This window comes from Pseudorca crassidens, chromosome 12 (assembly GCF_039906515.1).
Source record: "Pseudorca crassidens isolate mPseCra1 chromosome 12, mPseCra1.hap1, whole genome shotgun sequence".
In the NCBI taxonomy this organism is placed as follows: Eukaryota; Metazoa; Chordata; class Mammalia; order Artiodactyla; family Delphinidae; genus Pseudorca; species Pseudorca crassidens.
The window spans coordinates 27538761-27553523 of NC_090307.1; the positions used below are offsets into that span (position 1 = coordinate 27538761).

Here is a 14763-nt window from a genome sequence, read left to right on the forward strand (position 1 = left end):
TTTCTATCAAAACCTCTGTCCACATCTTTATCCAAAATTATGTAGAAAAGGCTTCCCAAAATTATTAACACCTTCTCAAATATTCAAAATATTATTTTTACCTTGAATATCAATTATTAAAACCTATGTCTGATAATTCCATTAAATTGACATTTTTCTCTAAAAGGCAAAAAAAAATCTGTAGATCTCCTACTCTGTTATCTAGTAACAACAAGAATTAGAATATATCCCAGTCAATACTAGGAATATGTCTATATGTTATTCTTAAAGGATTCATTAATTATTTTCTATTTTAAAATTAAAAGGCATTCCACTATATGCTTAATATATGAAATATTAAATCATGAAACAAAAAAGAAATCTGTTAAGTGCCTGAAGCAGTTTATACATGCATAGAAAAGCAGTCATGTTAACATGCTGAAATTAAATTAACATTTTCTTATATCTAAGAATCCATGTCTAGTAAAATCTGTGATGCCAGGGAGAATTTGAAGACAGAACAAACTTCCCTGAAAACATTGCAACTACAAGTAAAGATTACAGATTAGTTAAAAACCTGTCAGTCACCCAAAACCAATCTGCTCTTCCTGTTGACATAAAACTTAATTTAAAAAAAAATTGGCTGAAGTAGTTTACAAGTGTTGCACTATCATTTCAGAGAAACTCCCAATTCTCATATATCAAGTTCTAAAAAGAAAAAAACCACAATAGTCATTTTTCACTTCAAAACTAGAAGAGCAAAATAAATTGACTCAGTCTATTACAGTTAATTTACAAGGTATAAATGTCTGAATATAGAACTAAATAGAAAAAGTGGTGACAATTTTTCTGAGTGGTTACTGGTAAATTACTAAAATAAAACAGAGGTCTTTATTGTTTATACAGTCGACCCTTGAACAACACAAGGGTTGAGGCTCCCACCCGCGCTGCACAGTTGAAGAAAATCCACATAAAATGTTACAGTCTCTGGTTCTGCATCCACGAATTCAATCAAGCTCAGATCGTATAGAACTACAGCACATATTTAGTGAAAAAAATCTGCATATAAGTGGACCTATGCAGTTCAAAATCCTGTTGTTCTTGTGTTAACTATACATGAAACTCCAAATATGCCACCTATCTTTCCTCTTGCAAAACACAGAATTAGATCTTTTCCAAAGTTGCAACTACATTAAATATTAAAATAATTAACCTTATTCATATTGAGAAGTTATTAGGTTATAAATTTGAAGGGAAAGACTACTAAATTTTTATTGTAAGTAAACCCAGTAGAAAAGTACAATTTTAAAAAAACAGGTAATGTTAGCAAAGTTATATAGTCCTACTGAAAATTTTCTTCCTAATTTAGCTTTTTCTCACAATATTCCTACCAACCCAGAAAAGATAAAATACCAGTATCTCCCAGTCCTAGGCCACACATTAAAAATCTATCATGTTGCAAAACCTTTCAATGCTGTGCTATTTTCTCCCCTTTGACACACTCCATGGGCTCTTTAACATGCCATTTATTTTCAGTCCAGGGATTGAAAACAAAATTAAATTGGTAGTACATTAGCCAATACACTTAGTCACTAGTAATTTAAAAACCCATTCAATACACACCCTTAATAGAGTGACCATTTCATCTGTATCCTCTAGAGGTACCCTTTACATCAGAGCACCAAACAATTCCTCTGGATGATGTCTGCCAGGTTATTGGCTCAGGCACTGAGCTTTAAGTTAAAGCTCAAAATAAAAATTTATCTATGTAACAATGAAAACTACTATTTTTCTCATGCATGAAATCAAACTCCTTTCTAATCCGCTTTCCCTACAGTATCTTGCATAGTAGGTACAGAGCATTAATTTGCTTGAAAATAATTCATTCTTCCTGCATACAAAGGCGATTTAATATAATTCATTAAAGACTAGCAACAAATTAGTTCATTAAATGACATACGAAAGAATGATAGAAAAGTGTTCATGCAATATATTCACTCATGACCTCCAGAGCGGAATTAATTACATCATTCCTCCTATTGGAATCAGAAGGGAGTCAACAGTGTTTGTAGAGAATAATGCTAAGAGACTCTCAGGGAATTAACTACTTACCCACCTTGGATTCACTAAGATTCCCTATTTTATATTTTATTTATATTTTTGCATGAAAAAAGCATAAAGATGAGGATCACCCCTACCATCGTATAAATATGGTTCTACGTTCCAACCACATGTAACAAAACTCAAGCTAGAATTTATCAAACTCTGTTCTGAATATCTAATTTTTTAAAAAGAAACTGTTTACTATTATCATTTTTTAAACATCATCAAAAGAAACTTACAATGGGCAAAAGCATATTCTTTCTTACACAATTCAAAAAGCAGATAAAGGTTGTTCTGTAATATTCCCATTTTCAGCAAAGTTAATTGGAAAACTGTAATGTCTTTGAGAACTCTAATGTACTGTCAACATTGTGACAAGTCACAAAGGGCTGCTGTGGCAGTTCTTGGGAATCAGGCATCTGCATGTAAGCACCTGACTGGGTGACAGGGGAAATTCTTTGGCCAACTAGTTGCATTTTAAGTTCCCTGGGTTCCAGTAGCTGCTTGTTCTCTTCACCAGTGTCAAGTAGAGTTAGCTTTTCCATCCACACCAGGAACTTCTCCTCTTTCTGTCTCTGCATCTTGGAAAAACAGCTCATGGCCTCTTCTAGGACACTGCCTATGCAGCACCTATCACACACAGCACCCCTGTCAAGTAATCCTGGAATTTCCCTGGGCGCTCCTTCAGATCCCCCAGCACAACTGAAGTCAGCTTTAAAGACATTGAGGCCATTTGATAAAACATGGTTAAATCAGAAAACTGTATTTTTATTAAGACAAGCTTATTCAGGAAAATGGCATAAGCATTACTAAGAACAGCCATATAGGTATAGCACTCATAAGGGGCACTTTAATTAATTAACCAAACAAAAGTTGGTAATTCTGAGAAACACAACATGATACTACCATTTTTCATAGCTTCACTGAATCTGTAGAGGATTGTGTATTTTGTTACTATACAACTAACTATTAATCTGTAACAGTGTTTTTCAACCTTTGCTGAACATAAAGACCTGGAATGGTTTAACAAATACCAAAACCTAGGTGGCTCCCAGACATTACAGGTTCTTTTTGTTTTAAGCTCTCCAGGTGATTCTAATGTACAGCCTTGATTGAAAACCACTGCATCCCTGAATATTCTCCCACTATGACTTTAAAATTCTAAAAGTTGTTTTGACAGCTGACCCATAATAAATCAGTATACAATAATTGTCAGCTAATTGATTTTTATCAAATGCTCTTGTTTTAAGTTAAAATTTTTTTTTTCCTTATGGAAAAACCACATAGAGGGGACTTCCCTGGTGGTCCAGTGGTTAAGAATCTGCCTTCCAATGCAGGGACATGGGTTCGATCCCTGGTTGGGGAACTAAGATCCCACATGCCGCAGGGCAACTAAGCCTACGCGCTCTAGAGCCCACGTGCCACAAGTAGAGAGCCCACATGCTGCAACTACTGAGGTTGTGCACTCTAGAGCCTGAGTGCCATAAGGAAAACTCCCACATGCCACAACGAAGATCCCACGTGCCGCAACTAAGACGTGACTTAGCCAAATTAAAAAAAAAAAAACAAAAAACCCCACAGAGGATATGCATAATCCATGTATACCTCTGGGTCAGTTTTTTATAAACCCTGGTCTGTGCAAGATGCTAAAAGGTATGCCTCAAAAAAAAAAAGGTTTGTGGTTAAGTTTGGGATATGCTACAAATCATATCCTCCCCACTTTGGAGAGCACATTAACGGCTCCGAGTTGTCCTGCAGTAAAGAAATCTGCTTCCACATGATCCAGCACTTTCCAAACGTGTGAATAGTGTACAGCTATTAATAGCAAGTAGAACAGTGGTTTCACAGGATTCTAGTTTTAGGATATGCTCCTCTACATACAGTGTTTTTATCCTTGAACTAGGCCAGATCAGCTTTGGTTTGGGTCCCATATACTTTGGGTTTCTAATAAAACTAATTATACTGAACTCTTCATTTCTTCAGGGAGCTATTAAAAATGTTACCTCCTCAGACCACTCTTGACTACAATATCTAAAATAGCTTTTTTGGGCTTCTCTGGTGGCGCAGTGGTTGAGAGTCCTCCTGCCAATGCAGGGGACATGGGTTCGTGCCCCGGTCCGGGCTGATCCCACATGCCGCAGAGCGGCTGGGCCCCGTGAGCCACGGCCGCTGAGCCTGCGCGTCCGGAGCCTGTGCTCCGCAACGGGAGAGGCCACAGCAGTGAGAGGCCTATGTACAGAAAAAAAAAAAAAAAAAATAGCTTTTCTACCCCATCCTTAGTCCATCTTTATCTCATCTCTTATATCCTGCTTTATTATCATAGTGTATATCCCTACCTGATAGCATATGATGAATTCATTTATTATCTGTCTCCTCAGAAAAGATTTAAGTTTCATGAGGGCAAGGACTTTTCATTCACTATTGCATTCCCAATGCAGCATAGTAGGTGCCCAAATATTTGCTGAATGAATGACTGATGGAATCAATCAATCTTGGCCTTATACCATCTACCTATACCAAGAAGTCCTATAAAGAACTACCCTATGAAATGCTCTGTTGCATTTATCTCAGGGTATTTCTGAAAATATGGTTTACTTTATCTCATAGTGATTTTTTATGAATAGACAAAAGAAAAATTTCCCAGGTCTCAGTATCAAGAAAAGAAGTGTTTCTCCTAGAAAATGAGAACTGCTTATGTCATGCCACCTCTTTTCAATGCCTAAAAGGCTATGGGACAAATTTTTAGCCCAATTCTACCTAGCAAACAAAAACCTCCTCCCCTGATTACTGCATTCCATCCCCTTTCTTCACATTAAAAAAAAAAAGGGCTTCCTTGGTGGCACAGTGGTTACGAATCCGCCTGCCAATGCAGGGGACATGGGTTCAAGCCCTGGTCCGGGAAGATCCCACATGTCACGGAGCAACTAAGCCCATGCGCCACAAGTACTGAGCCCGCACTCTAGAGCCCATGAGCCACAACTACTGAAGCCCACGTGACGTGCCTAGAGCCCATGCTCCGCAACAAGAGAAGCCACCGCAGTGAGAAGCTCGCGCACCGCAACAAAGAGTAGCCTCCCCGCTAGCCGCAACTAGAGAGCCTGCCCGCGGCAACGAAGACCCAACGCAGTCAAAAATAAATAATTTTTTTTTAAAAAACACCTTATTTATAAGTAAACTTCCTCAAGAAGGGCATACCTTTCCCCGAAGTGTAATATATTTAGCTTACGGAAAGTCTAAATGGAATTTAAAGAATACTAAACTTTGTTTAAACAGTTTATCCCCATTATAAGTGCTGGGTAAACTGAAGTGTACAGGACAGGAAATGATATGGCTACTTTGATGTTTCAGATTCTGGCGCTGCTTATTTTTCAACAAACACTGGAAAATGAGTATTTAAAAGCTGAATTCAAAAAACTGGTGTGAGAATACTTATGCTAAGGACAGTGAGATAAGTTGCAGCCTCATAAAGATGACTACCAGCAATAAATACTGAAAACAAGACATTCTGAAGTCTTAAAAAGAGGACCCAACGATACGTGTCAAACAAAACCCACAGAATGCACAACACCAAGTGTGAACCCTAATGTAAACTGTGGACTCTGAGTGATAATATGTCAATCTACGTTCATCAATTATAAGAAATGTACCATTCTGTGGGGGTGTTGATAGTGAAAGAGGCTGTACGCATGTGAGGACAGGAATAAGTGGGAAATCTCTGTACCTTCTGCTTAATTTTGCTGTGAACCTACAACTGCTCTAAAAAATACATTAAAAAAAACAAACAACAACCAGGGACCATATTCTCACCTTAAACACACATATGTCCTTTTATTAACACTAAAATATATCCTACTTTGAGAAAGACATCAAAAGCAAAGCTTATGCTTTTGCATACACTAAGTTTTTAAAGGCACTCACTTTAGGAAATAAGCTAGGAAAAGCAGGCTGAAAATAATACCTTGGTGCTTTAACATTAGAGATTGCCAAAGGATACCCACCAGTAAGATTTCAAAGCTTCTAAATTTAAGGTAACATTATGTAGACACTGTAGCATAGAGAAAACCACATTTAAACAATGCATGCTTTTAAAATAATCACTTAAATGGAGTAAAATTTAAAGGTGCTTATGTTTATTAATCACTAATAACATATTTAAAAACTAGATGACACTGTTCAGAACTTAACAGAAGCAGACTACCAGTTTTACAATGATTTTTAGCTATGGGAGACTTAACATATCACTTTGCTTAACTGAGCAGTTCTCAGCCTGGCTGCCCACTGTCATCACCTGGGAGCTTAAAAATGCTGGTGCCTTTATGATAAGTGAAATAAGTCCGAGAAAGACAAATACTGCATGATCTCACTTGCATGTGGAATCTTAAAAAAAACAAATTCAAAAAAACAGAGTAGTTTGGTGGAGAGTACGGGGTGCAGCAAGGATGAGTGAAGGTGATCAAATAGGACAAACTTCCAGTTATAAGATGAGTAAGTTCTGAGGATGTAATACAGCATGGTGGCTATAGTTAACAATACTGTATTGTATATTTGAGAGCTGCTAAGAGAGCAGATCTTAAAACTTCCCAACACACAAATTATAACTATGTGAAGTGAGAGGCGTGTTAACTAACCCTACTGTGCTAATCATTTCGCAGTATATACATTTATCAAATCAGCACGTTGTATACCTTACTTAAACTTACACAATGTTATATATCAACTGTATCTCAAAAAAGCTGGGAGAAAAATGCTGATGCCTGGGTCAGATCCAGAGATTCTGATTTAATTGGTCTGCAGTGGGGTCTGGGCATCATAAGTTTTAAATGCTCCCAACCCCCAACAAGTGATTCTAACATATAGCCAGACTGAAAACTGCACAGATATTACCTGTTTTGTTTGCATTTACTAATCACTTTTCAGGCAGTCTTCAACTGATTACTCAGTCTCGGTGTCTTGTTATCAATGTATTTAGTGAGTCTCCTAAATAGCTACCAAAATACAATCAGATTACAGAGGCTTAAATTGGGGACATGGGGCTTTTAGTCACTTCATATTCAATATAGGAAAAAGGTCATGGAATTCCTAACATGGGTTTGGGGGTCTTATCTTCTACCATGAGTTGCTACTGCTTAAATTAATAATAATATTTTTCAAGTAATTCAATCCCCAGTAGGTTAAGAATCCTCACAAATCAATTTAAAAAAAAAAAGTGTAGCAAGAGGAAAATGTGCAAAGAACATGAATAGACTGTTTACCAAAAGAATACAAATGGCCAATATGATTTTTCAACTTCATTAGTAATCAAAGAAATGCAAATTAAAGATACAGTTCATCCATCAAACCAGCAACGTTTTTATAAACACTCAATAGAAAGAATATAATGCAACAAATACTCAAGCTCCTGGATGGAATAAACTTAATAAAGTATTAAAAAGTAGTTTGGCAGTATGTGTCAAGAGCCTTCAAGTGTTCATACCCTTCCTCATAATAGCAAAAACTAAAAACAGCCCAAAGGGCCAGGAGTAGGGAAGTTATTTTATAGTTAGCTAAATTATTCAAAATCCATACATGGTTTTAGGGAGACTTCTGTGTTCTGGTTAAAGGCTCAAAATGCAATGTTAGAGGGAAAGAAAGAAGTATACATAGTATGATAAATTTTGTTACATATTATGGAAGGCAATATACTTAAATGTTAACAAAAGCAGGATTTTAATCTTATACATCACATTTTTCTATTTTCAAAATTTCCTACAAAGAATTTACTAAAGAAATTTTTTTCATTTCCAAGTAAGAGTTAATTGATCAAGCGTAATAAGCCTCTACCTCAGAAAAACTGTAAGGTAAAATGATAGCTTATCATGAGGAATTTCACTGTATAATTGTGTGGGGTGAGTAGTGAGTGCTGAGATCCTAGCTTCAGTAGGACTGAGCTGCGCCTGGCCACATGGATTGAGGATTCAGATGATCTTAAACAGGTGTCCTCAACAGCCTCCCTGACATTCTCCAACAAAGACCGATTAGATTTTCTAAAATGCAAAACAGCCAAGACAACTGACCCTTACCTACCAAGGTGGATACTATTTTTGGAACCTCAGTCTGAGTGGGCACTTGCATGGTGGACTATTAAACCACACAAAAGCAGGTCATTATAGCCAAGACAAGATGAAGCTACCCTGAGGTTTATTCTATACTAAATATTTATGAAAAACAACGGTCACTGGAAAAACTCTTCCCTGCTGCCCACCTACAATGATGCATGTAAGCTGGTCTGTTCAGAGAATTTTTGAATTGAAGTCTGATGTCACAGACTTATTCACATTCACTAAAATCAAAACTCCCTGCAGGGAACTCCCTGGCAGTCCAATTGTTAAGGCTCTGAGTTTTCACTGCTGAGGGCCCAGGTTCAATCCCTGGTCGGGGAACCAAGATCCCACAAGCCGTGTGTCATGGCCAAAAAAAAAAAAAAAATCCCTGCAAGAGCAGACTTTACAGCTCTAGTCTCAAAGTGATTTTACAGAAAAACTGACCCCCCCAACCCCCGAAGAAATAATGCTCTAATAATAAAGTATAAAGATTAATAATACAAAAATATCACCTATAAATGAGACACTCAACAAAAGCCTTGAATACTCAAGACTACCACATAGTATTTTCACATTAATATGCACTACAAAATACTCTATTTTTGCTCATCTCTAAGTCCCCCAAATGAAAGAAGTGCCAGAATTATCTTGATATGATACCTCCAGATTCTTAGAAGAGCAATATAGTTTCAAAAACTTCAAGGAAAGAATGATCTAGTGTGGATACTAAGCTGCCTGTCAGTTAACTGTTAACTAAAGCAACAACAACAAAACCACTTCATAAACATCTACTGTCCAAATATCAAACTCAATTATTAATCATCACCATGCACTATATAAGTCTGCAGCATTAATTATTTCCACTCTTTAAAAGAAAATGCATTAATTGTTCAACTGTTTGGCATAAGTGAATATTTAGCATAATTCCTTCAATGTTTAAGCTGCTGCCAAAAAAAGTTTATAGATACAGCAATTCTGAATTACTAAATTAGTTGTACCTTGATGAAAGCATATAGCAAGAATCTCAGTTTTTAACTTTTCCTCTTCGTTTCCATTCTGTATAAACAGCTGGATTCAAATTTCAAATTCCAAGAGATTTGCTGTTAGGTACATCCAGTTTAAGTTCACCTGAATGTCCATGGTGTTGCACTCATCTTATAAGTCAGTTCACAATTTATCCTATCTTCACAATCTATACAACTTTTCAACAACTGCCTTGCTATAAGGTAGAGTGTATCCCCCCTGCCCCAAAGTTATAATCTGATTCAAGAAACTGAGGTATACATAATTATGACATCAGCAATGAAAAATGTCAAAATTTTTCAGGGGTAACAATGTGGATAATTGAAATGAACTTCCTAATATTTCAACTTAGGATGTTCTACCTTTGCTTTGCATAATTCCAGGAAAGACCATTCACAGCTCCTTATGTGTACAGCACCTTCTGTAACTCTGTGGTGCAGAGCCTAGGCAGTCATATACAGTGGCCCTACAGCTTACCTCCCATTTGATTCTCCATGATTACCTTAGAAAACTCTTCATGTTTTCAAAATCCACCAACTTATTAAGTGGTGTGCACAACAGAAACTAAATTACAGATTCAGATAATTCGGTGTTTTGGTTAGTATACAATTCAGAATAGACAAGAAACAGAAGACTGATGTTTTAGAAGTTTTAGACACTGGTCAAGGTAGTCAATTAGCAAAGAGGTTTCGAAAATATGAACAAAGCACACCTAACCTATTTAAGCCAAATAGGGAGAATGCCCACGAAGATATTTTTCATGCCACCTCTTCAATGGGGTCTATCTTCAAAGAGCTCTTTGTTCACCCACCTTCTCCCTTTCCATAAAAAGACAAAGTATTGGGCAGTTACATAAAAATCTATTTAGTGAGTGGAATTAAGTAAGCACTATATCAAGAGATCCATCATGATCCTGATTAATAGCTTAGAACAGGACATAAGAATGCATAAACAATTGTATAGGTGTTAATATAGCTTTCTTTAAAATATTAAATGTAAATCTGAAATACACCTAGAACCTGCCTTAGAACAACCCCAAAGTTTGCTTCTCTCATGCAGTCATCTGATGAGCTTCAATTAAATCCCCTCCCCCAGTAATTTTAACATAAGGAACTACCAAAGGAATTCAATAGATATTAAAACAGTAAGCATTTCCAACGATGGTTAAAAACTCATATTTAATATACTATATGGATGATGCTTTTATTTTAAGTTGAACACCTATAAAATCATTCTTATTACTGAGATTCTGTAAGTTTGGTTAGCTATAGGTTTAATTAACCAATATGATTTATCTTGAAATATTCTTTGTATAGCAGCAATATGCTGACGTATAGAAACAGAAACATTTCAGAAAACTAGGAGGAAAAAAGTCACCCATAAAACTTTGAAAACCAAAACTTCCCCCTTTAACGTAGCAATAAATAATGCTGTCATTATCTATTAAATGCCATGTACTTTACAGAATGTTCCTAATCGAAAGAGTCTCTTCAATGAGAATTCACCCAAGAACCATTCAGACCTCACCTTTCTTCCACTATGAAATCTCAAGACTGCCTTCGTAGTACATACACAGTATCAGACGTAGTAATATGGAGAAAGCAGATGTGTCAAACATGTAATAAATTACAGACTCTTATACCAATAAGAGCTGGAACAGCAGATTTTTCTGTACTTTTTAAACTTGGGGGCGTTAAGGGGGAAATTTTGCAAAAAACATTCCTTTCAATGCAAGTGACAACTAGTTAAACATGCACTGAATGGGGGGGGACACATAAAACTACTGTTTTAGGAGGAATAGTTATTAGAAACCTTTAACGAAAGGTAGAACATGTTATTTCAGACACCATAAGCTCGAGTGCAGTGGCTATACAATAAAGCAAGGTGCCTATTCCTGAGGAAAACGTACTTAGTAATAATGCTGAACAGTGAGTATTAAATCTAAGTAGTGCTAGAAAGGCAATGATGGGAATTCAGGTAATGTGTTACAGAGAAAGAGACTTGTGAGAAATTCCATTACTTAAAAATAATCCTGTCCCTATCATTAAGTATTTTTTTTGGCTGTTGTGCTAAAGTGCACTGGAAACCTCAGAACAGGTTTTTTAATTGGCCATGTCTTGTTAATACACTGCAGTCTTCAAATTTACACAGAGCTGCAGGTCTCCTGGATTTTTTCAAGTGTCACTCATCTAACTGAGCCTGAGAGCTGAGAAATGCCATCAGGTGCTCTACAGTCAGTTTAAAAAACATCCTCTACCTGGTATCTCTGCAGTGATTGTCTTGCTGCTCCCTGAAACTTCTTCATCATCATCTGATGAGCTCGTGCTTGAGTCACAAGTCAGGTCACTATCACTGGTACTACTGTCCTGCAACAAGTTATATTTCTTTCGTGCAGCAGCCTCCCGTTTCTGCCTCAGTAGCCTGATTCTCTCCTTGTGCTTTTGGCTCCGATGACCTTTAACCTTGGCGACTCGGCCATTCTGTTTATCACTGGATTGCCGGTTCTTCTTGGCAGCCATGGTGGATGTTTCACTTTCAGATCGGGACCGGCGAGACTTGCGCCCAACTGTGGCACCAGACACTCCGGAAGGGTCTCCTTCTACCGCTGTTTCTGCCTGGGAGGGTTCATTCTCCTCTGCAGAAGACAGTGTATCTGAATCGGCCAGGTGACCACTAGAGGAAGGGGAAAGCATGCAGTGGTTAGAGGAGTCACTCTCATAAACTCGACCAGTTGTCGGCTTGTCACTCTCCGTGGATGCCAACTGAGACTCAGAAGAGTCCCTTCTCAGTTCCATCAACAAGCAGGGCATTGAAGAAAGAACTGTAGAATCCACCACACCATCTTTCGGAACTTGAGATTCCAGTTCTACAGATCCATCTTCCTCCTTAGCTGTCTCTTGTTCAGATGTTTTTGGTGGGACTTCAGACTCAATGAGTTCTTCAACTTTTCCCACTGCCTCCTCCATCTTCATTTCAGACTTTCAAGTTAAATCATGGAGCAGAGTCTAGGAAACTATGTCAAAGATGCAACGGGAAAGCAACCTGTACAAAAACACACAAAAATCAATAAACGGAAATGGCAGATTATTTAATCAACACAACATTCCTACCTTTCTAAGTGGGCAGCAAAAGTTACCATCATATAGGCCTTTTAAAATACATGTATCTATTATTTGCTTGAACAACAGTCAAATTCAGAGGACTTAATACGACCAAAATACTGGCATACACAGCTACTAAAAATGGCACAATATTAATCTTCTATTACTGAACTTGCAAGACCAGCAAGCAACCAAACAAGGATTTTCAACTTTAAAACTTTATTTAAACTGTTCAAGAAAAGGATCCTCAAAGCTTTGATATAGTTAGCAAGTATGTAAACTTTAAATGAAAAGGAATGCTCCAAAAAAACTGGTCTACAACAAGTGAACTGGAATGATTACTTTTACATTCAAATCCTCAAAGAAAGGAAGCAAGGGAGTGAGTTACAGTGGAGTGACATCAAATGTACACTTATGTTAAAGGGGAAAAAAAACCATCAATTACGTGCATTTGGCAAGTGGGCAACAAAAGTAATTACCTGCATCAAAGCTGTCATTCCTCTCAACAGGAGTTGCTCTAGAGGGGCATTAAGATGAAAAACCTGAATCTGCTATTTCCTCAGTTCTTCCTAGTTCCCACAAACCTCTCATCATGCTTAATATGATGAGTCTAATGTTTAAACATATGTTTTGTTTCATAAACAATAGCCACTAAATACAGATTAACTACTTTGTGAACCCAAAAAACCTAAAACTCTCTATCCTATGAATGACTTAAGGGGGTTAAAAGAAAACCCCCTACACACATTCTCCACCTCCTATGCTAACTTTAGAACCTAATATCCTTCCACCACTGTGTGTGCTACAACTCCACTTAATCACAGACAAACAGGACATAATCTTTAACCACAAGAGTTGTGACCTATACAGTGCAAACTTCATTAACTAGTGGTTTTTTAAGAGGAGGCTAACAATGTGCAAAGCAAGTAAATACCTCACCCTGAACAACTGATGTTAAAGAAGGCAATGATCATGTGCCATAAGTCACAGACAGACACAAACATTAAGCTAGATGGTATGTCAGTGAGGCACAATAAGACATCTCCGTCACTTCATTCCATCAAGTTACTTGATAGTTCACTATATGGTAGACAGCAACTAGAAGATATCTGAAAAATGGAGCTATTTATTGATCTAACATGACAAGCCTACTTTTTTGCTTACTATAAACATAAATGTTCTATATATCTGGGGTTTTTTTCAGGTCCTGTTCTCAGCTGCTGATAAAACAGGCATTCTGATGAATTTTCCTTAACACATTCATGAAAACCAGAACATTCATGGCCACTGGAAACATTTATAAGTTAAAAACAATCTCATGGAGCTTCCCTGGTGGCTCAGTGGTTAAGAATCCGCCTGCCAATGCAGGGGACACGGGTTCGATCCCTGGTCCGGGAAGATCCCACAGGCCGCGGAGCAACTAAGCCCATGAGCCACAACAACTGAGCCTGCTCTCTAGAGCCCGTGAGCCACAACTACTGAGCCTGAGCTCTAGAGCCCACGAGGCACAACTACTGAAGCCTGGGCCCCCCCAAAGTCCATGCACCACAACTACTGAGCCCACGCACCACAACTGCTGAAGCCCACACACTCCAGGGCCCGCTTGCCACAACTACTGAAGCCTGCATGACTAGAACCCATGCTCCGCAATGAAGAGTAGCCCCCACTAGCCACAACTAGAGAAAGCCTGCCACAGCAACGAAGACCCAACACAGGGAAAAAGAGAAAAAAAGAATCATATGCAATAATTTTCAAAACCTGGCTGTCAATTCTGGACAATGAAAATGCACTGTTTTATTAGTCCTGTAATAATTAAGAAACTAACACAAAAGAATTTGAGGACAGGAAGAAAAGTTAAACCATGGTAAGGAAGCAGTACACTGCCTGCTCTGAGGAGATAAGGAAGTGGTAAGTATAAGAGTAAATTAGGCTACTGGGAAAATCTGGAGGGAGTTTGTATCATATCAGATCTCCTTCTTGGTCAGCAAAGCATAACACAAGGTGAAAAATAAGGCAGGTTTGGGAGTTTGTGAAAAATGGAAAAGGGTTTAACATACGTTACAGAAAATCTGACAAAGAATAAAACTGCTAAATACAATGACTTAAACAGGGTGAAAAAGAATTCACAATACTCAATTTCTAAACTATGTAGAAACCATTAACAGAAACTTGAGGTAAAATGTGATTGTTCTTCCCTGCTCAAAATCTCTGTCCACATCTCTAGTTTCATCTTGGGCCACTCACACCCCAGCTCTCTTTACCTACAAAAACTGTCACAAAAACAATTTTTTCAGATCTCTGGCCTTTCACACTCATTTTGTGCCGGACCTCTTGCTGGCTACTCTTTGCAGGTTATCAGAATAAACACTGCTTCCTTGGGGGTAGCATGGGTACCTTACAGACTAATAAGATCCTTGTTATCTACATATTACACACCTATTTTCCTTCAGGACACTTTGCATAACTGTAGTTAAGTA

At 37.6% G+C, this 14763-nt stretch overlaps 1 protein-coding gene across 5 annotated transcripts in view; it reads right to left on the minus strand.

Annotated features, from left to right (window-relative positions):
• ARK2N (arkadia (RNF111) N-terminal like PKA signaling regulator 2N) overlaps positions 1-14763 on the minus strand; it is a 75810-nt gene that overhangs the window by 37003 nt on the left and 24044 nt on the right. For all 5 annotated transcript variants that reach the window (XM_067699203.1, XM_067699202.1, XM_067699205.1 and 2 more), the window contains one exon: positions 11443-12227. In XM_067699203.1, coding sequence (XP_067555304.1) covers positions 11443-12157 — 715 coding nt within the window. In that variant the 5' untranslated portion in view covers positions 12158-12227. The remainder of the gene's footprint in view (positions 1-11442; positions 12228-14763) is intronic.